The 26,859-nt window shown below is 48.1% G+C and overlaps 1 protein-coding gene across 1 annotated transcript in view; it reads right to left on the reverse strand.

Moving 5' to 3' along the window:
- Positions 1 to 233: 233 nt before the first annotated feature.
- Positions 234 to 26,859, reverse strand: part of Cbp53E (Calbindin 53E) — a 176,896-nt gene continuing 150,270 nt past the window's right edge. Inside the window, exons 5-11 of the mRNA XM_089579498.1 lie at positions 19,467 to 19,523; positions 18,968 to 19,048; positions 17,836 to 17,891; positions 17,597 to 17,642; positions 9,196 to 9,252; positions 4,712 to 4,783; positions 234 to 2,566 (exon numbers count right to left, since the gene is read on the reverse strand). Of these exons, the coding sequence (XP_089435624.1) occupies positions 2,420 to 2,566; positions 4,712 to 4,783; positions 9,196 to 9,252; positions 17,597 to 17,642; positions 17,836 to 17,891; positions 18,968 to 19,048; positions 19,467 to 19,523 (516 nt within the window). The 3' untranslated portion in view covers positions 234 to 2,419. The remainder of the gene's footprint in view (positions 2,567 to 4,711; positions 4,784 to 9,195; positions 9,253 to 17,596; positions 17,643 to 17,835; positions 17,892 to 18,967; positions 19,049 to 19,466; positions 19,524 to 26,859) is intronic.

Consider the following 26,859-nt stretch of genomic DNA (forward strand, 5'->3'; position numbering starts at 1 on the left):
TATATATATATATATATATATATATATATATATATATATATATGAGAAGCAGCATACTTACTTTCCTCTTCCGCGGGCATTCCTTCAACCGGCTGAGAACGTTCCATCAGCATTTCTGGGCCGCTTTTCGGAGAGGAACAACCCCAAAATTGCGCTCGCGAAAACAAGGCACAGCCTGGAAAAGAAGCTGTGACCAACCTCATCCTTCACAGGCAGAATCAGCAGGCGGCATAAACGGGTATAGTTCATCTTTATTCTGGTCAGTTTGGTGTCTTTTGAAAAGGAGCATATAGCATATACACCTGGTTAAACACATCTCAAGGTCAACAACGTTTGGTATTTAAACAGTATGGCGGCTACACTGCCGTGTAGCTCAAGCAGCAACTTTGTATACATCGAAAGGTATACTGAACAGCGATACACTTCATGAGACAAGGAAACATCTTAAGGTAAGCACAGAAGACACTGAAATCGCAAGGAAAACCATCTTTAACCGTACGCGCATGCGGCTCTTGACAACGAAACGGCACTGAGTACAGCTCGACTCACGCAGACTACTTCACAAAGAAAACAACCTCGTGCAATTTTAATCCTCTCAGTGAAATGATATGATAGAATGCCACACGCGTTTGTGCCGTTCACCGAGCGATCTGACCTTTGCATCGCCAAGCACATGTCGCGTTTGCCAGCTGACGGTCTCTGCGAGAACGGCATCGAACGGTGTGGTTGGCCGAGAGAGCTCTCTTTCATGCGGTCTGTAGCAGAATTTGGCATCACACCCTGGCCGCGGCAAAAAGTGGTGGCTGTCGCACTGACGTCGCCGGCGAAGGCTACGTGGCGGCATGCTGCAAAGAAACTCCCGAACCTTCCTCAATTTTGATGCCCTTAAACCAATAGGCTCGTACGTTTTGGGCAACGATCTCAAAGCCTTTTGCCATTTACATTACCTCCGCGTTGTCATGCGTACGACGTGCTCATGCTTTAAAGTGACAGCCATTCACAAGTCGTTACAGGTCCTAAATGAAGGTGGCGTAACCGCTGCTACGTTTGCGACAGTTCGAAAAGAAAAATAAAATACGGCATGCATTGTTTCGCTCTGATTTCCAAGTTTGTATAATTCATTTTATCGGATCTCTTCATTTCGTCACTGCGGTGTCAGTGAAATAAAACTCTGAGGCCATTACCTTGCGGCACCCCTAATATTCATGTGTATAGATTTTCTGGTAATTTCTAAAATGTAATACTGCGACGCGCACACACTGGTTAGTGCCTTATACCGAAAAGAAAAGGCGAGTGAAAGAAAAACGAGATAAAGACAAATCTTATAAGTAGTGCCCGACTGCGCTGTTGTCCGCGCTGGGAATTGAGTCAACTGGTCGCTGAGCATGACTCTCGACTACGCGAGCGGCTGGTTTGGCACTCGCGTGCTCAATTGAAACGCGCGCGTGGCTCCGGCGCTCTTGCTGCCAGCCTCAGCAAACTAGGCCTAGCTCCGAGGACGCACGTCGACCGCTTCCGCGCGTGCTGCTCCGACCGTTCGCGCAAGGTGGCGATCTGTTTTCAGCTAGTCTGCTCCTCTTGGTTCATTGTTTCACTGCCCACGCATTTTGTCTTGATGAAACGAAAAAAAGAAAAAAACGTCAACACTACTCGATCATTGACACATGCTCATCGAGGTCGCTGAAGGAAACTGCCGTCCCATATAGCGCCCCCTTTCGGGTTATAGCGGCGAAACATCTAACACTGAAACCGATGCGCTTAGAATCGTGAGAATGGGTGGATGCATTTGGTTCGGAGATAAAAGACAATACCTACGGATTATAAGTACCGACATGAAACTGGAGAACCGGGTTACTTGGCGTAATTGTTTGAGGTGTTCTGGCAAGGGACGTGCTTACGCTTTCGATTCGGTCGGTAGTAAGTCGGGATTATTACTTTTTTTTTTTTTAAGGGACCAGTCTAAACGCTACAGCGCTTTAACAGGGAGCGTGAGGAAGTGGAGGCTTGGGCTCTGCCAGCGCGCGACGGGTGTCGTGTGTCACGGCCTTTATCCCACCTCGCGGAACACCGCTGCCAGGAGGAGAACTCGCCCTCTGCGCCCTCTTTTTCTCCGGCTCTGCGCTCCTCTCTTCCCGCCTCGCGTGATCGCCCGGTTTCGACCTGTCGGCGCGCGTTCCCCGCGAGGCGTACAACCCACGTTTCTCACCTCCCCCTTTATTTCTTTTTCTTTCGAGCCGCTTGTGCGAACTCGTCTGCCGATGCGTCACGCGTTGAGGCAATAAGATGGAGAGGTTCGGGTCGAGTAGTGAAGATGAGAAGGAAAATAGCGGTTGAGAGAGAGAGAGAGAGAGACTATGGTAGAGTCGGTGGTAAAGTATTATAGATGCAAAGTGGAAACGGAGGGGCCGGCGTCCGTCGCCTATTTGCCGTCCTCATCGGCCGAGTGCTTGGCCAGCGCCAGCAGCACCATGGTCAGCTCTTTCTTGCTGATCTTGCCGTCCTTGTTGAAGTCGCAGCCCCGCAGAATGGCCTCCTGGAACTCCTCCAGGTCTTGCGCGTCGTAGTCCTGCGCGCACCGAGACGCACGTCAGCGGATGACTGTCTCCTCGCGATGAAAGTCATAGGAGAGGGTCTGACGAAAGTTCGTCTTGTCAGGCATAATAGTGAGCAAGTTCAAGGTCACTGACCATGTCAGGGTTACAATTCGAGACGTTCGGAATCGCAGACTATAGCTGGAATTTTTTTCAGATGCAGTCACGCAAGCAGGCTTCCCCACAAGGCAGAAATACCTCAACAAGGAGGCGGCGCTCCTGCTCTCATTAGGTAAAAGAATGGAGGACGGTAGACCTCGCACTCTATCACCTCATTGGCGGCGCCACCGTGGAGAACCCTGCTTGCGGAATTTTGCGCCAAAAGCGCTTTGATTGGTACTGCGGTGTTCCAAGGCCCGTAGTGATTTCCCGCTTCCTAAGTGTGAGGCATGGGATGCAAAGCATGCATGATTAGAGCAGAGTCGTTATGTCTTGACTGCATTGCCTGGTTCGCCTAGCTGGCGCTATCTTCAAGGATGCCTCCGCTTTCTAATTTGGGTTTGGCTTTGTGGGGATTTAACGTCCCAAAGCGACTAAAGCTATGAGGGACGCCGTAGTGAAGGGCTCCGAAAATTTCGACCACCTGGGCTTCCTTAACGTGCACTGACATCGCACAGTACACGGGCGTCTGAAATGTTGCCTCCATCGAAATTCTAACTTCGATTACGACTCTCATCAAGTCACCACTGTCCCATCGTACTTCGTAAGTTCTCGAGGGCTTGTCGTAATTAGAGTAAACCACAGATGGCGAGCTCACTGAGACATGCCCTGACACCGGCCGAGGTAAAGTGACAGACCCCGTGGAGGCAGAGGTCACTCAAGGGGGAGTAAGTGGCAGAAAAAAAAGAAGAAAAGTAAACGTGATCGGAGCACGTCGCAGAGCAGCGAAATTTAGCAGCCTTCGGATTCTCAAGTGCTATTGTGGCAGTGACAGAGCCGCGTATGAGTACAGCTCGGATCCTCATTTTCACGCGGCCGTGCGCCAATTATTGCAACCACACCATGCCCAGCTTATTTCTCGCTCCACCCGTAAGCCTTCACTAGTGTCAACATAAAAAAAAATACCAGAGGATGCGATAATATGCAAGGAAAGACACCGTTATCGCAAACAACAGTTTGCGTGTGCATTCCTACTAGTAATGAGCAAACATACCATATCAGAGTGGAAATTCGAATTTAAGCATGCCTATTTCGATTTCACTCATAGGGTTTGATCCGTGCATACAGTTTAATCTTGCTTCCAGAGATTGTAAAAAAATTCTCTGACTGATCCTTTCAATTTCAAGTGATTTAATTTTCGGTCTGAAAGCGGCCTGCGTGCTCTGTGGTTATTTTTCTCAGTAAAGTCATCCCGTTGCTCTTTAAATCATTGCTCCAGCAATCACTTTAATGAGGAGAGGAAAATTTCTCTAGAATGCTCAGTGGCTATAGACTTCTCCTGCCATGCACGAGATCTAGGGTTCGAAACCGGCCGGGGCGGCTGCATCTCGATGAAGTGAAATGCAAAAGCGCTCGTGCACGGAGATATCCGTGGACGTTACAAGAACCCCGGATGGACAACATTTATCGGTAGCCCTTCACAATGGACTGCCTCATAACAGCGTTCAGCACTATAGAAATGCATTAAGCATTAGTACCCTGCAATGGAAGACTGTTTGATGGTGGAAGTAATTTCATGTATTTGCGCAAACGGGACCTGAGAAGCGCGAACAGGCATAGATAAACGAAAATGCACGCGCACTGACACTCCAGCAGTGGTCACCGTGCGGCGCGCTCACTATTTCAGACACCGTAGCATGTTGGACAACTGATTACGCAGTGACATGCGCCACAGTACGAGCTTCAGCAATAGTGCGTAAGGCATGTTCCTATTTATTCCTAGATATTCACGCTTTAATTTACCCCAACAGTACGACGTAAACAGCATTTGTACAAACCTGCAGAATTGGTTACTGCTGCACTCAAACAACCAGACGCCCTGCCTTGCAAATAAGCACGAGTACACTCAAGGAATAGCCACCCTTTTATATTCTGCAGCTGCCTAAAAACCTCTTCTGTGTTTGTTGGAAAGCTGTTCCAAGGACCCATAGTTGCTGACAGTTATAAGTGAGAGGACGTACTTTTTTGACGAGTTCCAGGAGGTCCTTAAGGAATCCTTTCAGTTCTTCATTTTCGATCGTGCCGTTCTTGTCCTGCGTGAAGCGTAAAAATTTGTTCACACATGCACAGCTTCGTGACACACGACTCCGGTCAGTGCTGAACTATATTTCATGGTTCACTTTCATAACTCACGCTGCACACACAATGGGCGTCGATTAGTTATCTTTTTTCAGATACTCGCACACGCCTCGCATACATCGCAGGGTCGCAGTGGCGGTCGGTGCCCTCACAGCCGTCCTAAGCTTCATATAACAAACCAAACAGACAAACCAAACTTTATTTTATTTTACAAATGTGCATACAGTCTTTAGGATGAGCCACAGGCCAAAAGCTAAAGAAAATAGCTTGAAAATGCCTGTGGCTCATCTAAGAGCCATTACAAAATAATAAAATAAACACATGCATACAACGGTGGCAGATCGCATACGAGCACACTGTAGAAAGAATTTATAATATTTACGATTGAACTGATGGGTACACAGAGATTAGTTTGAAACTAGAAAAAAAAAACAATTAAAACTGAACAAATGCATTTGAAAGTTATACACTGCTGGGTTGATTACAAAGGGGAAAAGGACACCGATACATACACAAACTACAATATATGAAAAGAAGTTATGGAATATTATTTACAAAGTACACTTTTAAATCATGTGGTCGGAGGTTATACATGCTCAGCTGGTTAGATTCGTAGCTGTTTAGAACATTAGGTATAAGGAAGTTAAGTGCTTGTTTACCATAGTTAGTTCTAGCTCGTGGAAGTGTCCATTTTGCAGTTGATCGGGTTTGAACATACTTTTCTATGGGCTTTAACAATGCGATATTAAGCAAAAAATTACATATTGATGGTGAAGAAAATTTGAGATAGTATAATAGGCGGTACTCAAGAAAAACATTGACACGAATTACTTCATACTTAGTAAACAATTCAGCCGTATGGGCAGTAAAACTGGCACCTGCTATAATCCTGATAGCTTTCTTTTGGAGAATTAGAATTTTCTGTAGATTTGTTTTGGATGTGGTAGCCCAAACTATGTGGCAATAGTTAATGTGTGATTGGAATAGGGCATGATAAATCATTCGTTTTATACAGGGAGGAAATTCAGTGCGGTACCGAGCAAGAAAACCAACGGAAGGAGCTAATTTCTTGCGAAGATGTGTTGCGTGTGCGGTCCAGCTCATACAGGCGTCAAAAATTACACCGAGTGATTTGAAGGTGTCCACGATTTCTATTTTATGATTCCCAAGTTGAAGATCATCGTTTAAGTTAATTTTGACGTTTTTAGGCCTGAAGAAAACAGCTTTAGATTTATTGGTATTAATAGACAACCCATTTTGAACGGACCACGCATGCAAAGTTTTAAGAACAGCATTACCGCGATTTAATAACTGATCTGTTGAGGAGCCCGTTAAGAAAATACTGGTGTCATCTGCGTACAGAATGAATTTAACGTTACTGTCAATGTTTACGAGATCATTTATGTATACGTTAAAGAGAAAAGGACCTAAAAGGCTGCCCTGAGGCACTCCACAGTTTATAGCCTGAAGAGTGGATCCATGTCCATCACAGAAAACAGCCTGTTTTTGATCAGTGAGGTATGACCGTAGAAGATGGAGACACATTCCTCGAACACCATACATGTCTAGTTTAGCAAGCAAAATAGTGTGGTTAAGAAAGTCAAAAGCCTTACTGAAATCAACAAAGATACCGAGAGTTAGACATTTACGTTCAAAATTTTGCAAGATAAATTCTTTTTGTGAGAGGAGAGCAGATTCGGTAGAGCGTCCTTTTCGAAACCCGAACTGTGAATCTGTTAGCAAGCTGTGTTTAGTAAAAAAGCTATCCATTCTTTTTAGAATAATCTTCTCATATACCTTCGAAAAAACCGGAAGTACGGAAATCGGGCGGTAGTTGGTTAATACGGCTTTATTACCTCCTTTAAAGATAACTGTTACTTTGGCATTTTTCATTTCATTAGGGAAAATAGAGCATGAAAGGGACTGATTAAAAATGAAAGCTAGATACGGGGCTATTAGGTCTGCAACAAACTTCAGCGGTTTTATTTGCCGCCCATCATAATCCACACAGCGTGTTGATTTCAGATTCATTAATACTGAGAACACTTCTTCCGAATCCGTATGATAAAAGACTAGTGATTCATTAGGTATATTGCTAATTGTACTAGTGGCAGGTTTTACATCTCCGGTTGGCTTAAAGGCAGTAAAAAACAGTTAAATTTCTCTGCAAGGGAGGCCCCGGATAAAAGCTCATTTTCGACAAGTAGTTCACCTAGTGTTTTGTTATGTTTTTTGTGGACAAAAGCTTCATTCAAAACTTTCCATAGCTGTCGGGGATTGTGCTTGTTATTACTAACTAAGCGCTGCTGGTAAGCTTGCTTAGCGCTCCTTAGCTCACTTGTTAGATTATTACGATATTTTTTGAATGAAACTAAATCAGCAGGATCCTTAGTGAGCATAAAACGCTTGAAAAGCTTACTTTTGCGGTTCATCATTTTCATGTGAAGGGGGGTTACCCATGGTTTTCGGATCTTAGATTTTTTAGTTTTTGTCTTCCATGGAAAGCAGCGTGAGTAGTGTACTTTTAATTTATTAAAAGTCAGCATAGTCAGCACTACTGATTGTGCCTGGCTAACGCCCAGTTGCCTGCTTTCCAATTAAATTCCACTAAGCACAACAGCGCTTACAATGAGAAAGAACAGGGTGCATGATTGTTACGCTTCACTAACCTATTGTTCTCGAGTAGGATCCTCACCTCTGCAGAGTAAATGCTGTAAGTACTCGTTACTACTGGCTTTGGTTCTTCAGCTTGTCCTTAATATTTACCACTGCATAATGCTGGCACGCGGTCAGAATCGCTGTAGAGGCGGCAAGTCGCTCATGGGTTTTAGTTTAGATTGGAACACGGCAACGACATACAAACTTAGCTAGTGCGCCAGCAGGGTGGTGCACAAAAGCACCTGAGCCCCGTGTCAAAAACCCCGCACCAAATGCCTTGCTATTTTGCCCCGTTTTCAAAAGTCCCACGTCCATTGCACCGACGCACAATACGTCGCTCCAGTGTGCGGTCATTTCATTTTAGGTTGCCTGCACGTAAAAGAACTCTCCGGCTTTATGAAGATAAATAAACTTTTATTTTTACTCTAAAGAGTAAAAGTAAAAATTTTACTTTAAAGAGTGAGTTTTGCAAAGCAAATGTTTTGCATACGGCGTGAACGGGCAAAGTAGCCCCAAGTTTTTTTTCTTCCTTTGTATTTTTACACTACGTCTTCCTCAGGTGTTAAATTGTTAAAAAACGGGGAAAATGCTAATGCAAGGGCCGGGTTATCGGCATGCTATACAGAGGATGGGTATAGCATGTGGGAGTTATGGCATGGGACACCTGGTACGGAGCTATAAGCACCCGGGGATTATGGCACGGGGCAAATGATACCGTGGCTATTGCGACGGGTGCTTTGAGCTCGGGGCAATCGTGCTACAACCTGCTAGCCCGGTGTGCGATTTCGTCCTGAAATGTGCAGCTGCATATTTTTTTTTTTTCCGTCTAAACAAGTCTCGCTTTCTTGAACATCACTTTAAATTGCGAGGCAGCTGTAGAATATTGCAAGATACTGTAATGAACATATCGATGGCAATGGCCTAACCAACCGATGCGCAGAAAAACCTTGCTTTTAAAGTGTTTCCTGCGTTCTTCCGACTAGGGGGTGCGTTTTTGACAATAACAGGAAACCACAAGCGTCTCGAGAGACCTGCGGATATATTTATTGTTATGGTGCAATCACACGATATGCTCATATCCAACCATTCTGGACAAAAGCATCTTTGAACAGGAAAGAGTTTATGAACACAATTTTTTCACATATTGTAAAATGTCACTATAACAATCAATATACCCGCAGACCTCCCGTCGACAGGCTAGCATCTTTTTGCTATTAACGTTTTTGGTGTCGTCAAAAGCGTTCCCCGTTGGTTTAATATGGCAGTCTTAACTGCTCTATGCGAGCGATAGAAAAACTTTAAAACAAATATTTTAATACCTATAGGAAGAATGGACCATTAAATTCAATATTTCAATAACAGTACCTTAGAATTTTCTAATTTTAAAAATTTTGGTACAAGAATGTTAGACATGTGAGCTCATAAACAACTTCCCGTTGAAACAATGCGCTTGTGCAGAATTTCTGGGTACGATGGAAGTGTGAAAAGTTTCTAAATGTTTATTGCTTCACGCACGCCAACATATGACGAGGATCTGCAGTAAATAGTTATCATTTGTTTTATAACGAATTGTACGCTGTTCGCAAACAAGGGCCAATGAATAAAGTGCGGTATCCGAGTTTCATGGCCAGGTTTGCAAGATAAACACAGAAAACGTCACGAAAATAAATGTCGAGATCAACGTTGTCCGCATAATGGCATATCTTACCCGATCGTAGAGTGCGAAAACTCGCTCTATGTCCTCCCTTGTTAACTTACTTGCGCCCTGTGAAGAAAGAGAGATTTTCATACTTCAGTACGCTCATACATTCCAGCAGCGCTGTCCAGGCTTTTGCTATACAAACGCGCGTTGTTCTGTTTGCACACACATGTACTGTTTTGTAGGGAAAATTTGAGCTTACATTAATTATAAGACCTGGATTCAGCAGCTGCTGTGATTTTTAATTTCGACTACGAAATCATTTTTTACTGGGGCAGGGATGTTACTGCTTTACTCCAATAAGACACTCTAGAAGTCGACGCTGTTGTTTTCATCGTTTTCAAGTGTGCACGAGTAACACACATCACACCTGCTTGTATAGCTGTCCGTTGCTTTTTTATAATATTCTATGTGCAAAGTTAGCGAAAGCTTTGCAGAGCCATGTGCGGTTCGATGAACTGTGCATTCATGACGCCAAACGGATGACACGCTCGGTCGTCTTTGCTCATAAACGCCGCGCCGAGTGAACCAAAGCAGGTTTCAGAAATCAAAGAGAAGCTTCTGTTGATTAATCCTGAAATGAATGCCACAAACAGAAAGAATTCTGTTTGCGGAGCAAGCTAACGCTACTACTACAGGGTGCGGTGTGGGGCACGAGCAAGATATACGCGTGCGCACAGCTCCGTCCGGTTCTTGGCGTTTCCAGTACTGGACTTCACACCGGGAGCGGATTGTCACGACGCTGCAACCATTTATAATTATCCTTTTTACCATGCTTATCCCTATTAAAATCCCCTAGCGCGTTCGCTAAAAGACTTCGCATTGCAAAGATGCACTGAGATTCCAGCTTCGGCCTTGTTTAGCCGCCGCGCCAAAGTAGTGGGTGTGTCCCGCGAGGCGTCACTGGTGCACAGCCCTTCGAAGCGTGAGCGCGGCACATGCGAAGCAGTGCAGTCTAGCGGTGCAGTCGAGATAGCAGCGACTACCATTCCGCTGTGCTTGCGAGGCGGTGCGCTGGGTTACGCCACTCATCTCGTTCGTATGTCTGCAATTCTGGCCTTTTAAGCAATTAGCGATGCTCTTGAATACTAAACGCGCCCCTGTTGACTGGCGTACGGCAACAACCATGGGAAACCCGTTCCGGTTTTACGACTTCGCGATCGCTTTCGGCATACTTGGGGTCTGCCCAGCACACTTTACTTTTTTCGTTTTCCGAGCGGAAAATGAGACGAAACTAAATTAGTCGCAGCGTACTCTCATTCGAATTTAAACTTCACGTACAGCTCCAAAGTGGGCTCAAGCAGTGGACCGCTGCTTCAGCGTACTGACTGCCTCGCGCTGCAAGAACTCTCTACCCACGGCTAGGAAGACGCGGAGGCAAGTGCGGAGATGATGAGCGGACGAAAAAAAAAAACAGGAAAACGAAATTCTAATCTTTGCGGCGCGCAAGATTTCCGCGCAACTTGAAACCTCGTAACTACGCTACTCTCGAACGCGGCAGAAAGTAATCGGAAACCCCACGTGAAGTCCCTGTATGCAGCCACGGCAACGGGCGGGCGACTCGCGAGGGGTGTACCTCTATGTGCTTCTGCACGTAAATGGGCCGACGCTGTTTCGTCCAGGCCAAAACATTATGACACGATTGTGCGAATTCTGTTCCCCTCCTGGCTGAAGTGCGACCGACGCTGGCGCAGCGACGAACGCAGTTTCGAGTTGCAGTCGGAGCTGATGGGTTCCGTCGTCTGTTGTCGCTGATTTGGCTGTGGCTTACAGTATAGCTATCTTGCCCCATCTTTTCTACCGCTTCGTAAAGAATTTTCATCGGGCATCTTATCCTTGCGAATGCATTTGATGCCATGCAACACTGCAGTGATTTCTATGGATAGCATGCCGGTGGCCAGAAATAGTCGCTATGTGCAGTCCCAGACTAAGAACATCGACATTGTAAGTGGCGTACGCTGCACATGACGCATTGCGCTGGCTGCACCTGCAGGAACCGTTTTCGGTGCGAATTACGTGGGTTTGAGCTATCATCGTTGTCTGCTGACGAAAAGACTTTATTGTACGGGCTGCTGGGGTTCTATGTCAGTGGGTTTCCATGTCTGGGAAGGAAGTGCTTGATAACGTCGCAATTAGCGTCGTCAGGGGTATTCCCCTATGTAGGCATGCTTATTGGTTTGCTGCTCTTTTCGCCGTTCGTACAGTCTGGCTGCAACTGGTCCCGATCGAACTGCCCTCGGATAAGCATTTTGAGAAGTATGAATTAAAGAGCTATCTGCACACTAACCTGGTCAGCTTTTTACGTGACTCGGCAAGTTCTGTTCTGTTTTGTATTCTTAGCAATTTTTTGCTTGCAGTTGTGCAATAATTATCAATTGAAATTCTTTGCTTTCTAAAGCAGCCAATGAAACAAGGTCAGAATAGTGACATGAAACTGTGGTTGAACCTCTCCAAGACGCCGCTATAGTCACGAAACACGGTTAAGCTTAGCGCTTCAAGACAAAACACATGTACAGAGGGCAAAACGCATGTCTAGAACACGCTCAGAGCGTGTTTCGGGCGTAACACGCGATAACTAGCGATAAAATTCGGTTAAAAATGGTCTGGATGTAAACATGTGCAGTTAAACTGATAGAATTTCATCGCCATTTTTTGCCTTCTTGATCGCAGCGGCTTTGGGAGCTCCGGAACACACAGTTTGGTTGTTCTAGGCATGTGTTTTGCCCTCTGTACAACACACAACCTGGTGCTTAAATAGTGTGCTTTCGGTGCAGAACATGCTAATCCCTGTCGCTTGAAAACCTCCGTTCACGAAGGTGCCTGTAGATTGGAAGAAGTCAAGGTGAAAGGAACGGTAAGTTCGACAAACCGGTGAACGTTATCTAAATGCAAAGTGCCATACATTTATAGGTGTCCCGAACATCCACACACAATAAGTGCTCACACTTCGTTGCCAGCTGAGGATTATTTGGATCATAGTGGGGTTCTTTGCGTCACAGTGTATAGGTGCTACGTGCGACGAAAGCCCTGCTACTTTTTCTTAAGGACACAGGCCTTATACGCACCCTGTGATAACCGTGTGTGTGTATGTATCTGTGAGCGCGAGTGTTTTGTGTGAATGTGTTTTGATCATCATTCTCACCCTCGACTGGAGTAGCCTGTCGTGTAGATCGCCAGGCTAACCTCTCCAGTGTTCATCAAAGGGAACCTCCTCCTGCACCACCCTGAGACTCTCGAACCTCACAGAGTAGTCAGTTATGGAATGCGTCTGTTCTTTTATAACAGCGGACGATGCAGAGAAGTGCGCAGTGCAGCAAAGGTGCTGAGTCGCTGTCGTCACCAGGTCGCCTTTTGCTCTTTGTCGGCGCATCGGTAGAGATAAAAAGAATATTGGGTTGGCCTACCAAATCTTGAACGCCGTTTTCCCTTCTCGTGTGGTTTACACTGAGTGTAGCACCCTTTAATTGTTAACTTATAAAGGTGATGAGGTCACCAGGCAGCGCCTCGGTGGAGCCAGTGCTGTGTCGCAGTGAGCATTCCAACAACGTGAAAAATGGTGGGCCCAATAACAAAAGGTGGTCGCAAGTCATGCGCGTATAACCTTACTCTTACAGAGTATTGCCGCACCTGCTTTGCATTTACGGTGCGAAAAATACGTCCTGCTGGATAACGGTGTTTAACGTCGTTAACAATATTTGCATGAAAAGCGTCAGTATTCGGCAAATCTATAAAGCTTTGTAACGAAGTGCGGGTCACGCGGACTACCACCATTTATATCGGTTGCTTTTGCCGGTTATGTCCGCCAGGGGCACGAAGCAGAAGGCGATGCTTCGCCTTATGGGAGCAGTTTGTCCGCACGGGATGAGCGCCTGCTATAGCACAGCCGTTCGCGCACAAAGCCACGAGTGAGCAGCTATTCAGCCGGCAGGCGCTCCACTATGTGCTGGTGGCAGCTCCACTACTAAAGCAGATCGTGCGCACGCGACGTCCCTGCATCGGCCGATGTGCCACTGATGTGCTATTCGAAGCTGACGCGCACTGAAAAATAGAGCAGGCGCGAACTCCGCCTTATGCATGGAGTTTGTGCTATGGCAAGCCGCGCACAGACCAGGGTCGCCGCCTGTGCGCACGCGCATTCATTTAAAATGACGGGTGCGCTGGCCCTTTGTCTTTCAGGGACGCCTGGCTCGCAAAGCGCCAGCTGGTGCGAGCATTTCGGACGTTGAGCGCAGCGTGGATATAGGGGGCATTTTTCTACGGCATTGAAAGGAGGGCTTTTTTTTTTTTTTTGAAGCCGCTCTAGGTCAAGTGGGGCGTCTACATCGTAGCTGCTGGTTAATAAAGGAGCGTTTTTTAAAAAATAACTTATGGCTTAAAAAGTAGACACAAAAGAATTCCAGGTTTAAACGGTCGCACGTCTCCAATAAGGGCACCTAATTCCAAGCTGACTGCTCTAATATAATTAATTTTTTTCCTCCTCGAGAGCTAACGAAAATTTGCATGCCGATACACATCTATTTATGCAGCGAGGGCCCTTTACAAGCAACATGCCCTTGGAGGTGGGCCTTGAAGCGAAGCACTGTGTCCGCAACCGCTGTCGGTGTCAAGCTAACTCGCAACTCGGCGCAGGGCCTCTCGATTCTCCGACACGTCGTATGTTTTCTTCAGGCCATAAACATATCACCATGTTTTCCGTACAATGTATATTTAAAGCTGGTATCTGTGGCACTGATGCTTTATTACTCTTTTTTTTTTTCTGTCTTTTTCTGACACTGACAAATTGCAGCGCAGTCAGTGCTTTCCGCGCTGTTTGCGCTGCGCATAGCGTGGGATGTAACACTGCCACCTTGCGATCTGTAATATGGATGGGATCATTTTAGTCGGATGACATTTTGTTGGTGATGCCCTCGTGTCCGTAACATTGATCTGCTCGCTAAGCAACGGATTAGCTAAGCAAGTTGATTAAGCAGGGAGAATACGAAGTGGAGGTAGGCCGGCCTAATTAATGCTCGCGAGTGGCGCTGAAGCGGCCCGAATCCCGTCGACCTTTCGCTCGCATCGACTCGAGCGCGCAAGTGGTGGGCTGTTCCAGGGCGGCCAGCCATGAACCCGAGTGCGCGGTGAAGCGAACTGGCGCAGGCGCGCTACTTCTACGGCAGGCGGTGGTGCGGCGGGGCGCGGTGCCGTGCCGCAGCAGCACGTACAGAGAGACATTCGGCAGTCCACTATTGGTGGGGCTACGGAGACCACACTTATCAGGCATGCCCACGGCACTCCCGTGGTGGTACGTACCGCTGTCGCATCAGTTAGCTGTGCAGGGCAACAAATGTAAGGGCGGGTCACAAAGCGTGGAAGAGGAGAACGCCCTGCCGGGCGAGAAAAAAGAAGTAGGCTGCCAGAGAACGCTCGGGGCCCGCAAGAGCGGCCCCGGGCTCAAGAGAACGCGAGGCCCCGTCATGGGCCGTAGTCACTGACAAGAAGGATGAGGGTGAGCAAACACTGCCTCGTGGATGAGCGTGGATGAGCGCCTTGGTGAGCATGTGCAGCTGGCATTCTCACAAAGTTCCAAGCCCCCGACTGCTGCATTTTATTTCCCTTTGCACGCCAATCCCGAGCGACACGCCAATACAGGTTCAAGCAGAGCTCTTCGAACAGGGGGAGGTACCGAAACCAGCCACGCTGCGAGCGTGGGTTTTTCGCGAACATAACACTGCATGCGTCTACCCCTGCGAGTTGGCACACATGTGTTTGATGAAAACATTAGTAGCCGTTTGTCCGTACATTGTAAGTACACGTGGCACCCATTCAGTAGGCGTGTCTTGCTCAAAAAAATGTAATGAAGCAAAAGTGAACAGAGCTGCACAGACGTGCTGAAATCACCGCGGTGAGCTAAATACGTTGGCGACTTCGGCTCACTGTCTTTATTGTAGTTGACTGCAGACGAAAAATTGCGCAGGAAACATATAAGCATAGCCGAATGCTCACTGATTACCTCATGTACTGACAAACGGCCTAGACCGTGCGCCTTCTCATCCTGTACAGCAGGTGGAAAATTTGTGAGTGAAGTCGTGACACCGTTGCATGTCGCCGCCGCCACTCTTTTTTATTTCAGTATTGACCTGACATGTCGAAGAATATTCCAACGCGGCTGCCTCCGTCACTGCTGCTGTAAACTTTAGCCAGTAGCGTAAGTAAACGCGGATTAATTAATTCTCCATGGCAGCAGCAAATTTAAATTCACGAGCTCCCAGTGAAGCATTCTACGCATAACAGTAATGCATGCTTGGTAATTTCCTGTGATGACAATTTGACATGGCAGAAAAATTAACCTTGTAACATGAAGTTCGGAGCCCGGCTGTTAGTTCAAGCGATGCAGTGAAGTATATTTCTTGAGCTGTAACCAGCACGCAAACATGAAATTATTACTAATTGCTGCACGACGCCTATCTTGACTGATTTATATAAATTTGAGCTATTTCACTCAAGGCTGCCTAGTATGATAAAGTAGATACTATAGTAATGTAGCGAATTTTGTGCACGATGGTTGGGCGCGTGGTTTACGGTATTAACGGTCTGTGTTCATAACGCTCTAACTTAATTGCCACACGTACGTCATTTCGGATATCACTGCCGCTCGAACCTACTGTTCTGTGTTAGTGTCCGCCATCTGCGCACTGCACGAAATACTGTGGTCAGCAGCAATCTGTGCAGTGCACAATGCTGTACGACGTTTATGAACTGCCGGTTGCCGCGTGGCTGAAGATGATACTCGCGGGCACAGCTACCAGGATAATCACTTTTTTTTTTCACTAATCCTATGGCCTGCATTCGGAACCAGTGTTGAAGTAATCTGGAGACTTTTACGTGCTGAATAATCTGTTTTGCTCTAAACGAGCAACGGATTTTAAAAAAATGAAAGTGGATGTAGATATGAAAAACCAATAACCGTAAAATAGAAACAGTGAAAACTTTCGGGCAGTTGCTGACGGCATGTTATGACGCGAAATTCGTGTGCCGTGTTAAAAAATACTATGCTGAAATTACGACCTGATTTGGTGAATTAATACAAATAAATGAAGAATTTGCATAATGAGGGCTAACGTAGATCTGCTTCGCAGTCGGCGCGCCTGCAAAGCAGTTAGGACTGAGAAGGCAGCCTGTATTGTGGCATGCTAATGCTGAAGAGTGGCAGCTCTGTCTTTGGAACAAGGACGTCGAATATTCTTCGGCTGTTATTTTTTGAAGCATAGAACGTGCCTAATTTTTCAATAGCACAAAAAGGATGTCAGTCGACGAATTTGCAGAAGCATATGCGCTGCATACTTCACATCGATTTTTTTTTTAATCGACAGCAAGCCCGTTTGCAGGCATACATTTTCAACACATTAAGTCCTGCCCAACTGTTAAGAGACGGATGGACACAAGAAGGAAGCCTTCGTGATGGAAGTGGCGCAAAGGACGGGAAAAAAGGACAACACGACACAAGCCTTGTGCCCTGCTTCCATCAAGAGTCCAATCCAACTAACCCAGCTTTCCACCTTCCTGAAGAAACAAGTCTCATGCGGTTTGAGAAGTAACTTCAGTAAAATGAAGCAAAAACAATGATTTGAGACTTCATGGCTGCAGTAATTTATGTTCACCTCTGAAGAACAGTAAAAACAGGAACCTTCCCACTGCTAAGGAGCACGCCTACCAGACCTCGTCGTGAGAATCATGTGTCCAAAGAACGCTGTTTGGACACCAAAAAAAAAAAAACACGTAAAAGCAGATCATTCGTTGCCTTTAACGGAAAACTAGTCAAACCTGGGACCAGATAATAGCACACTTTCTTTTTTATGTTTCTTGATTGTTTTTCAATACAGAGATATATTATTTGTTTTCGCTAATTTTGTATTGACCTGGTGCCGAATTTGTTGCTGTAATATTACAGGTGCACCAAAGATAATCTCCTCAAGTACAACCACATCGCTTTATTCTCCGGCCCGACAACTTCTTTCATGTTGAAATAGCAATGTAAGCCAGGAATCGCACGATAAGATTTATTGATCTATTACTGTCGATTTCCTCTATAGAGCCAACCATTGATAACTTCATGGGTCACTGCTATCTATAGATAACTTTTCTTTCTCATTGCTCTCGTCCTGAGTAGTGAACATGAAACTAGCAAGCAGTGTATCAATTGTAGATGCCAAAAAATCTCCGGCGTGCTGCTAATCTTTTCTCGCTGCAAAGCCACATACAGCGCAATCCACGAAGGTTTGGCAGCGATGTCATTTTCCCACCGTGCAATTCCTGAAAGCGTTTGGACAGTTCGCTAATGCAACCGGTGTGCACCTTGCCGACATCCGGTGTCATATATCACTTTTTTTGACACACCTAAAGTGCAGGACCTTGCAAGGCGTATTCTTACCTTAAAGGCCGAACGACAGAGAAAGTTTTCTTTGACTGGAAGAAGCCTAGGGGGAGATAAGAAGAAGATACATCTGATTATGAATACAACAAGCCCCGTAATTGTATGCTCACTTGAGCGCCGTCGGCTCTCTCACGCTTTATTTTCTTTTTTTGGCGATAGAGATGTTTGGCATGCTTCGGCATGCCGTTTCCGTTTCACAAATATCCATTAGCGAATGCAGCAAACGCACTACTTACTTGGCCATCTCACTGAGCTGTAGCTTGCCGTCTTTATTGCTGTCAAATATTTGTAGCTGCAAGGTGAGGAAAAGAAAAGGAGGGAGAGTGGTGAGCAGCGGCTCTCGCCGGTGGCGGACTTCAAAGAGCGGCCGCCGCGAGGAGCGAGCCCCGGGGAGGGCCGCGACTGGCCGGCCATCAATCGCACGCTCGTCCCCACCCTTCGAAAGAGGGGGGGGGGGGGGGGGGGGTCCGAGGGGTGAGTCAGCAGCGACAGGTCCCCCTCTCGGCGGCGATCAAATCCTTTCCGAGAAGCGGCCCCCGCTGAATGGAGCGTGCTTTTTACGCCCGCGTCTCACCCATTCAGCGGCCGGCATTCCAAAACGTCCGCCGAGCGTTCCTTTCTCGCTCCCGGGTTTCAGCGGCAAGCTGTTTGTTTTTGTTGTGGTGCCGGCGCTTATCCCACGGCCATTGTCGGTGCCATCCGCCGCAGATAACAATCGACTCGCGCGGTGGTCCGTCCCCGCGCTCTCCGCTCGCCGGAGGTAATTTGGGCGGCATTCCTGGTGCTTTTTGCTTCTCAAATTCCGGCCAGGTCGCGATACGCGCTTGCCGATCATGTATCGGAGGCATTACAGGGGTTCCTCGTTCATCTGACAGGAATGTCGGCGCGCTCTCGGCAGCGCCCCCCCCCCTCCCCCCCTGACGGATGGCGGGCCTCATTGTTCGCGGCCTGGCGCGTAGTACGTGCGCGGCAGACAAAGAGCGGCGACAACTGACAGCGGAATCGGGCGGCCCACTCACCGCCCCTAACAGGATTTGAAGCGCTGCCGCCGGCCGCATGCGCTGCACGTCCCCATCTTATCGGAGGCCCCTCTCCTGCCTAATGGCTCCGGGCCGAAGACACGGCGCGAGCCGCCCGGTTTTCGCAAAACAAGGAGCCTCCCGGAGGAGCCTCTGATTAGAGACGCGGGCCTCGCGTAGCGCAGACTGAAAGCCAGAGCGCATTGTCCGAGTGATTTATGGTGTTCTCCCTCTGACATGGCCGCCTGTACACGCTGTCCTCTCAACCCGAGAGCCGTCTGGCCCCGATTTCGATAACCTCGCGTCTGTCGAGACACGCTCGGCGAAACTGTGCTGCGCGCATGCTCACCAGGGTGTCTGTGTATTCAATCAACTTGTCTTCTTCGATGCTGTCTTTTTTGGCCTCTCGGAGCAAGTCCTTTAGGAAGTTCTGAAAAACGAAAAAAAGAGAACAATGTTATCGCGCACGGTGTGTGATGTGTAACACGGGTAGTTGCATTTTGTCTTGCCTGACACCAAATTCACGAGCCGTTACTGAATAACCACGGAGGCTTTTCTCTCCATTTTTTTTTTTCATCCTCGCAGTAAGCTGCGATGAGCTCTCACGCGTAACGCCAATATGCGCAAACATATCCATGCAGGCAGTTTTTTTGGTTTTTTCGACTTCGCAATTCAACATATTCGCTCGAAATCCTGGTATTTCTTGACAAAAACCGGTATATGCGACACTTTACGCGATGCGCTATTGCATAATGCAATAACTCATGAAAAAAGAAAACGGAACGGAGAAAAATATCGCATTAGCAAATACATCAGCGAATCAAAGAGAACTAGCACCAGCCGCTCACTTTCAACTCGTCTGCTTCAATGTAGCCACTGCCGTCGGTGTCGTATTCACGCCAAATCTGGAAATACAAAGAGAAGAAACGGAGGAAACGCATTACGCATGGAATAAGGCAACTACAACAACATTTAATGCCAGCCTGTGGCGAGGGCGATCCGCGGTGAGAGCCTACGCCACTGCGTCGCCTAATGCCAGATGTAAGGTTAATGAGCGACTCGACTGCCGTCGAGTGAGCAGCCGTCTTGAGCTTGTCTGACATGCTGTAGCCTCAAAAACACACCGTGGAAGGCACAGCGGAGCGCTTTTCCCTTACACCCTTCACACTATACGCAATTAGTGTTCTTCGCCTCTCTTAGTACTATAGGTGTCCACCGTGGAAGTGCCCTGCATAGCGTCATCAAATTTTTCATTCGCTATTTGCAGCGCTTCTTGATCCAGTAAGAACGAAAGGAACAACTGCGCACTGTCGTTAAGCACAGGTCCTTACTTTCGCTTGCAGGAAAGTTTGACGCTCTACCACGGGGACTAAAAATGAGCACCTCCCTACAAGGCCGCATGCAAGCGAAGTTGCTTCGGGGCTCTGCTAAACCGCGTGAGCTTCAGACTTTTCGTGTTGCTGCGTCCGGCAGACGCTGCCATTATGCTTGGCGCCAGACAGCTGTGTTTTTCTCAAAATTCAAAACAGTGCGCTTGTGTACAAAGCGGAAACGTCTAGACCTTTAGTCAGCGATTTTTTTTCTCTTTTTTGAGTTTAGCGAAAGCTGCGAAGTTTACCGCCCCGAACGCATACACTTTCGTCACGAAGTTTCCCGCATCAGCGAGTTAAGGGCGCGCGCACTTTGTGTACATCGTTCTGGATCAAAACTTCGCTCCCCGCACCCGGGTCTGGGCTCGCGAAAACAAGACTGAGCGCAGCGAAAAAGACGAACAAACGAAACGCACGGGGCAACAGTCGACGGCCGAATGTTGTTGACTCGGCTCGATTCCAGTTATAATTCAGTGTGACAAACATTAGAGCGCCGCGGAGCTCTAAAACGCTCCACTTCTCCGAGCACAGCTCGCTCCTTTTGTGTCGTTCGCTTTTCCTCTCTCTTTTTTTTTTTATTTTATTCGCTCAGAACCACCGAAGAGAAGAGAAACAAAAAAATCTTAACGAGATTTTCATTTAATGCGTCTATCGACTGCATGCTCGTATAATCTCGACGAAACGGGAGGGGCGGACGCTACCAGTTCGAAACGGGGGATGGAGGCTGCCTGCTGGTGTTTGTGCTGTATATTTGGCTCGTGGAAGCTATATAGGTAAGACGGGATGTCGAACAGACCTTTTTCTTGCCCCGAGATGGAAGATTTCGTTTTTCTTCTCACCCCTTCCATTTCGCTCGAAGCGCGCCCCTCGGCGCAACAAAAGGAAGCGGGACGCGCGCTGCGCGCTTGCTGCCAATTCGCAGTGAAATAAATTAGGGCGCCTCCAAGGACGCAGTAGGTAGCAGCGCGGCGGTGATGAGGAGGGGAGAAATGGGACTCTGCCGTGGCCCGTCCAAAGCGCGCGTCCCGAGAGAGCTCCGCCGCGCGAATCATTTCCGCTTCTGCCGACTTGTTCCAACACCTTTGAAGCGGCGGTGGTGTGTGCCGTTGACATCTGCCGTTCGTCTTGCATTTCAGAACGAGCGCCCTCTTCTTCTCGCTATGAGCTCTCTCGGCGCGGCCTGTCTGCGGAAAGCGATGGCAACGTATCTGAGCGGGGCAGAGTCGCGAACGACGCCATCTTAGCGAGTCTCCCCGCGAGCAGGTGAGCAAGAGTGCGTCTCGAGCGGCGTTGGCTGAGTGCATGGATGAGCGGTTGACGGCGGCCACGCTGGTCCGGCCTTGGAAAGGTTGTGGAAGAAATAATTTCTTGCCTTGCTTTGCCTTACCTCACCTTACCTTATCTAAGTATACGCACAGGAGTATTGTACCTGCAACGAGTTATTCCGGCACAGGGTATTTCTCCTTCGCGAAACAAGCCTACTCTTAACACACCTGCAGCGATTGCGTGGCGGTTCAAACAGGAAGCACGGGAGTAAGGGAAAACACGAAAACAAAAATTAACTGTTTGCACGAAGGTTGAAAGCCACGCGGAAAAACAAACCTTAGCACGTGATGCCTAAATCCATCTATTCTTGAAAATAAAAAAAGAGAATGTTTGCGCTTGATGCATAAATCGCGAAAGTCAGCGATAGCTAGAGTGAATGTTGTAAATTTTTTAAAATCTCTTTTGGGCGCACTGTTGACACTCTGCGGCTCATGACGTATAAAATTGTCAGACAAGGCCCTAAGGCTCCGTGCAGGAATAACTACGGCGTAGGGTGACTCGATAGTGCGCTACACCAGGCACCCGTACTAGGGTCCCCAGAAATACTTTCTAGGGACCCTACCCGAACAACGGCGCGATGCGCGCGCCCCTCGCGGGGGAGACGGCAAGCCTGTCAGGAGAAGCGCGCCCGCAAATTGCCCGGTGTGCGCCGTATTCTTCCCTCGTTCTTTTGTATATGCGGCATTCTGAGGTCACACATTAATTGCTACGTAGCAACCTACAATATCATTCACTTCAACTCGCTATAGGGACAAGGTTTTTCAAGTCCCCAAACAAGTTATACAAAGCAAAGCGATGGAAACGGTGGATGGCTCTCGTCCCGACGGGCAGTGAGCCGGCAATGTCAGGATTCGGCGCATGGCGTTCTTCCCAAAAGAGAAGAAGAAAGCACACTGCAATCCCTTACATTCGTAATTTTTCTTGCCCCTGAAAAAAAATCGAGCTACTCGGCAATGCGGCCCCTGTATTTTCTGCTCAAAATTAGCCTGCCCGGCAGAAGGCAAACGCGTACACCAAGAACCACAGAACACCCTGGTGGCGCGCGCCGACGCAGTTAGTTATTCAATGAGCCCTAATTAACCTGTAGTTCGGTCTATATTGGCCAAAAGGGTCACTGTGTCCGCGATAGCATGCGTGAACACCGATATCATGTAGATAGAGTGGTCAATTGACACCTTGGCGTTGAAACCACTTCACCAGAGAGACAAGTGAAGCTTATGAGCACAAGACAGACATGCAAATGTTAACATTTCTGACATGTGCACTGAGTTTTCTATGTTGTGTACTGTGTGTGTTCTTGAGCTTTATGTCGTCAGCACAAACGATTTCTTCCAATAAGTGAAAAACAATAGCCGGCCTCGCTGTCAGGCACCAACCTCTGCTGTCAGGTCTAAATAAATAAAATTAGCAATTAAACCTTTTAAAGTTATTTCTGCCGAAGGCTGTGTCAGTGTTCCGTCTACCAATTTCCCCGCAAAGGGAAATGTTGATTCTTTCCCCAAACCTGGCAGGTCGGCCGAGTTAGACTTTCAAGCTTTTCATCCGAGTCCTGTATTTCAGTGTTTTGTTGTCTTTCTTGCTTAGAAGGGTATTTCAATATGTTGTTTTCGTCTTCGTTGCTTAGAATAGTTTCATTAATTTGTTTCACTGTTTTTTTTGTCGTGCTTAATTACACTACTTTCTCTTCCCTCTCCGCACGTCCCTTTCTTCTTCCACAGCAACGCCCTTTCCTTCCAGCCCCACCACCGCTTCTCTTCCCGAGGAGTTTTACGAACTCTCTCTCTCTCCCCCCCCCCCCCCCCCCTGCTCTCTTATATTTTTTTCTTTCGTTCTCCCCCTTCCGCCCAATGTCCCCGCCCCGCTACAATGCTCTCTAATTTGGTGAGAGTGATCAATGGGCATCTTAGTGACTTTCACTGCAGAGACTGCGGCTACATGGCGTCCTTTAAAAGCTCTTCTGTCATAAAGAAAAGCGGGAACCGCCACAGCAGCGAGATAACGGGAGCCTTTCAAATTCTGCCAAACTCTACTACGTCAGAGCGCCTCAGTCATTCTCACAGATAGGGATATGTCGCTTTCTAAGAACCTAGCCGGCCGCCGTACGTGAGTTTTCAGGCTTTTCGCCAGCTTCTAGTATCTTCTTTTCACTGCTCATTTCCAGCTCCCTTTCCGTTCATTCTTTTCCCTCTTCTTCCACACCCTTCCTCCTCCACAGCCACTTCCCCAGCAGCGTTCTTTCCTTTTTCTTTTCGCTCTCTCAGCCTTTGTATGAGTACGTTTCCTCCCCTCACAACAATCTCAGTTGCCTAGGAATGGTTCCTCCGGATGTACCGCCTGATCGACGCTCTCGTGGCTGGCTTTGTGTCGAGTTGTACCACATGTGGACAGGGGTGTTTTCTACTTATTATTTCGTAGTATTTTTTTATCCCTTTCCATTCGCTCGTTTCCTTTTGCTTCTTGTACTTGGGCACTGTTCTCCTTTTGTCGCCTACCCTGTTTATCGTGCTTTGCTACTTCGAAATAAACGCCCAGCATAAGCAAGGGCTCATCCGTGTCTCTCTGTCTTCATGTCCCCGCACTGGTTAAACATCGCTGTGTCACTCTAACCAGCCCAAACCACCACCACCACGCTGCACCGATCCCGGAAACTCCCACCCAGGCAGCAGCGACTGGCCGCGACTCTCCAGACACAACGGGACACGTTTTCCGGCGCCCCCTGCCGGCGCTGCCTCTTCACCGCGAGTAGTATTCCTGTATATGCTAACCGCGAGTACTGTCCCTGGATTCCTGCTTCCGGTTCCTTGTATAATCAATTTTTCCTGAAAGCAACGTGCTGCACGCATTTAGAATACGAGGAGGGTGCATTTAGTTTCGTGTGTATACGCTACGAGAGCGATATTATTCGGTCGACAAGCGAAAGTGTTCGGCTTGCTGCAGCGAGCTGCATCGAGGTATATGGTATAGCGGTGAGCTGCATTAAGTGTACTGGCAGTAACGATGTCTTCAGTGCGTTTTCGCCGGTCTACCGTGCCGCAGGCAGTCAGCGAGGAGCTGCAACGACGCATAGGATTTGTAGCCACCGGTCTGCACAGCAAAACGGTGCAGCCTGCAGCCCGCGCTCAGAGAGGGCGCGTTCGGGGTCTTTGCGTTCTGTCCAGCTTTCCGCCTATGCTGTCTTATTAGGAGAGACGACGGCTGTCGCCACCGGCGAGCCATCGTGCGCTGTCACGGCAGGCTTGCCGTGGTCGACGCACCGCACGGCGATGGCCCACTTCTTTCCGCAGCGCAGTGTCCACAGCGAACGCTCTGGGTCGCGCCGAGCGCACGCTCGGCCGGACATCGCTAGCTTTAACTAATGATGGACTGGAGAGTAGCCTCTTCGGAACATCGCTTGTGCGATGAAGGGCGGCTTGCTTGCCCATTAACCGGCTCTGAATGGCGATCTTTCGCTCGGAACACCGAAACAAACGGCCGCAGCTTTCGCAGCAACACTCGTTTAAACAAAGGACGGTGAGAGTCACGTTGACGGCTAATTCAAGAGAACAGGCGGAAGAGACGGCGCGGACGTTGAAGAGTCACTTCTGAAGTCTCAGTCTCCACTGTATACAGCCCGCTAATCCTCAACAGCGAAGCCTGTCTTTTCGTCAGCTTGCATCGCGTTGTGATTTAAACTCGCCGTATCCATTACCACTGTTACATTGTCCATCTGCTCTTACGGAGACGATACTTGAGCTGAGCTGCACTTCAAAGGGAACTCAGACGAGAAGGAATGAAACAGTTTTTCTTTTTCGCGGTGCAGGGCAAGCCAGACGCTGGCTTCAAAGCCCCTCTGCCGTCGCGCGTGCACGCACCTCGAACGCGGCAGGCTCATTCGCTTCGATCTCTGTGCGTCTGTCCACATGGGGCAGCTCATACTCAGGGTGCGCGGACGGGTGTGTAGTCGGCTACGCGCAGCGCAACTACAGGCAGGCCTCGGTTAGCCAAGAGCGGCCACTGGCACTTGAAATTATTGCTCGCAAGCGCTTGTCTTCCTCCCTGCGTCTCCTCTACATACGGCTCTAAACATGTCCATTGGAGCATGCCGCCGCTTAAAACAAATTCGAGTTCTTTTGGTAAGCGGGCTGGTTCAAACAAACTGAATGTAGAAAGCACGTGGCGCTTGAGAGAGTTGAGTCAGTCTCGAACGTTGAAAGGACCACTTCGCCTTGGCTCGCTGTTCAACAGCTACTATGCTGCTGTTTGCTTGTGAGTTCGCTACTATACTGCCACAATGTCTCCTTGAGCGCACTCGTCGGGGAGGTTTATGGGCCGCATACAAGCGGCCTGCGCGCTGCATTTTGTAGCATTGCATTCACCCTCTGGTTTCTCCGGCCGCCGTTTGTGGCCATTATTTTGTGTTGTTGTTGTGTGTTTGCTGAAATAAACCTGCTCTGTTCAATTTCAATCCTCGTTATAGACCTGTTTTACTGCCGGGCAGGTGCTGAGCATTCAGCGGCAAATCAAAGCAAAACCCGCTGCAGAGTTCCTCGCTTCATTACTAGAAATTTCGTAAGTACGCTGCAGATATCACCAGTGTGAGCTGTTGGCCAGGAATGTCAAATAAGTGGTCTTCAGGAGAGCAAGATCATCGAGCTATAGGCTTTCCAAAGAATTCCTCTACCTCTGCTCCGCCATGCTTGTTGCAAACTAAGTTACCATCTCGCTAGTAAAAATTTGTTGGTACGTTTTAGGCGGAACAAAAGTAATAACCTTCAAATAGTGTAGACTGTACAGGCCGGCCCAGTATAGAGCTAAGCAGCTTAATTTGCACGCTATATACATGCTTCATTGACAGCTTGCGCTACATTTATTTTTCGCGTCACTGTCTGCATGGTCAGTGACTTGACATTTGTAACTGATATAATAATCGACATCGTCCTTTCCTACAACAGTAAATCAAGCGACGGATTCATCGCCCCGACTCTCACTCTTTTTCCACTTCGTCTCGAATTTGTGACGATGACAGCGCTTTCGAAGAGAAAGGTGCGGGAAATTAATGCCCGCATGGGCTCTTGACCCGTCTTCGTCGTCTACACTCCCGCACTACTCTCCTCTGGTTTACGGCATCCACAGGAGGGTGTCTGAGCCGGACACATTCAGCAAGCATCAACGACATCGCCTGCATACGCATTCTACTCCATTCGTTTTCGTCGTCCAACATGCTCAGCGTTCTCCGCCCGCCCCCTTCGAGAGCAGGGAAGTGAAGGTCTGTCCATCGCGTCACGCTTGCTTTCAGGCTTGCTTAATCCGTACTGCTTGCACGCACATTACTGCTTCTCATTTTACTCCGTCGCTGGTTCAAATTTCCTCGTTTTTTTTTTTTGTAGTCCACCAGCATGTAAAGGCCGTCGCAGCAGCAGTGGCAGAGCAACGGGAATTATATATTCAGCTCCACGATCGGCATGCGCTGGGCAAAGCGCCGGCCGGGCGCACTCCGTGGCGCGAGCGATGCTTCAGGTGTCGTGGCGCACGGCCCCGGCGCCGCTCGTAAACGGCCCCTTGTCCC

The sequence above is a fragment of the Amblyomma mixtum genome, chromosome 3 (genome assembly GCF_055824585.1).
Source record: "Amblyomma mixtum isolate Tamu chromosome 3, ASM5582458v1, whole genome shotgun sequence".
Lineage (NCBI taxonomy): Eukaryota > Metazoa > Arthropoda > Arachnida > Ixodida > Ixodidae > Amblyomma > Amblyomma mixtum.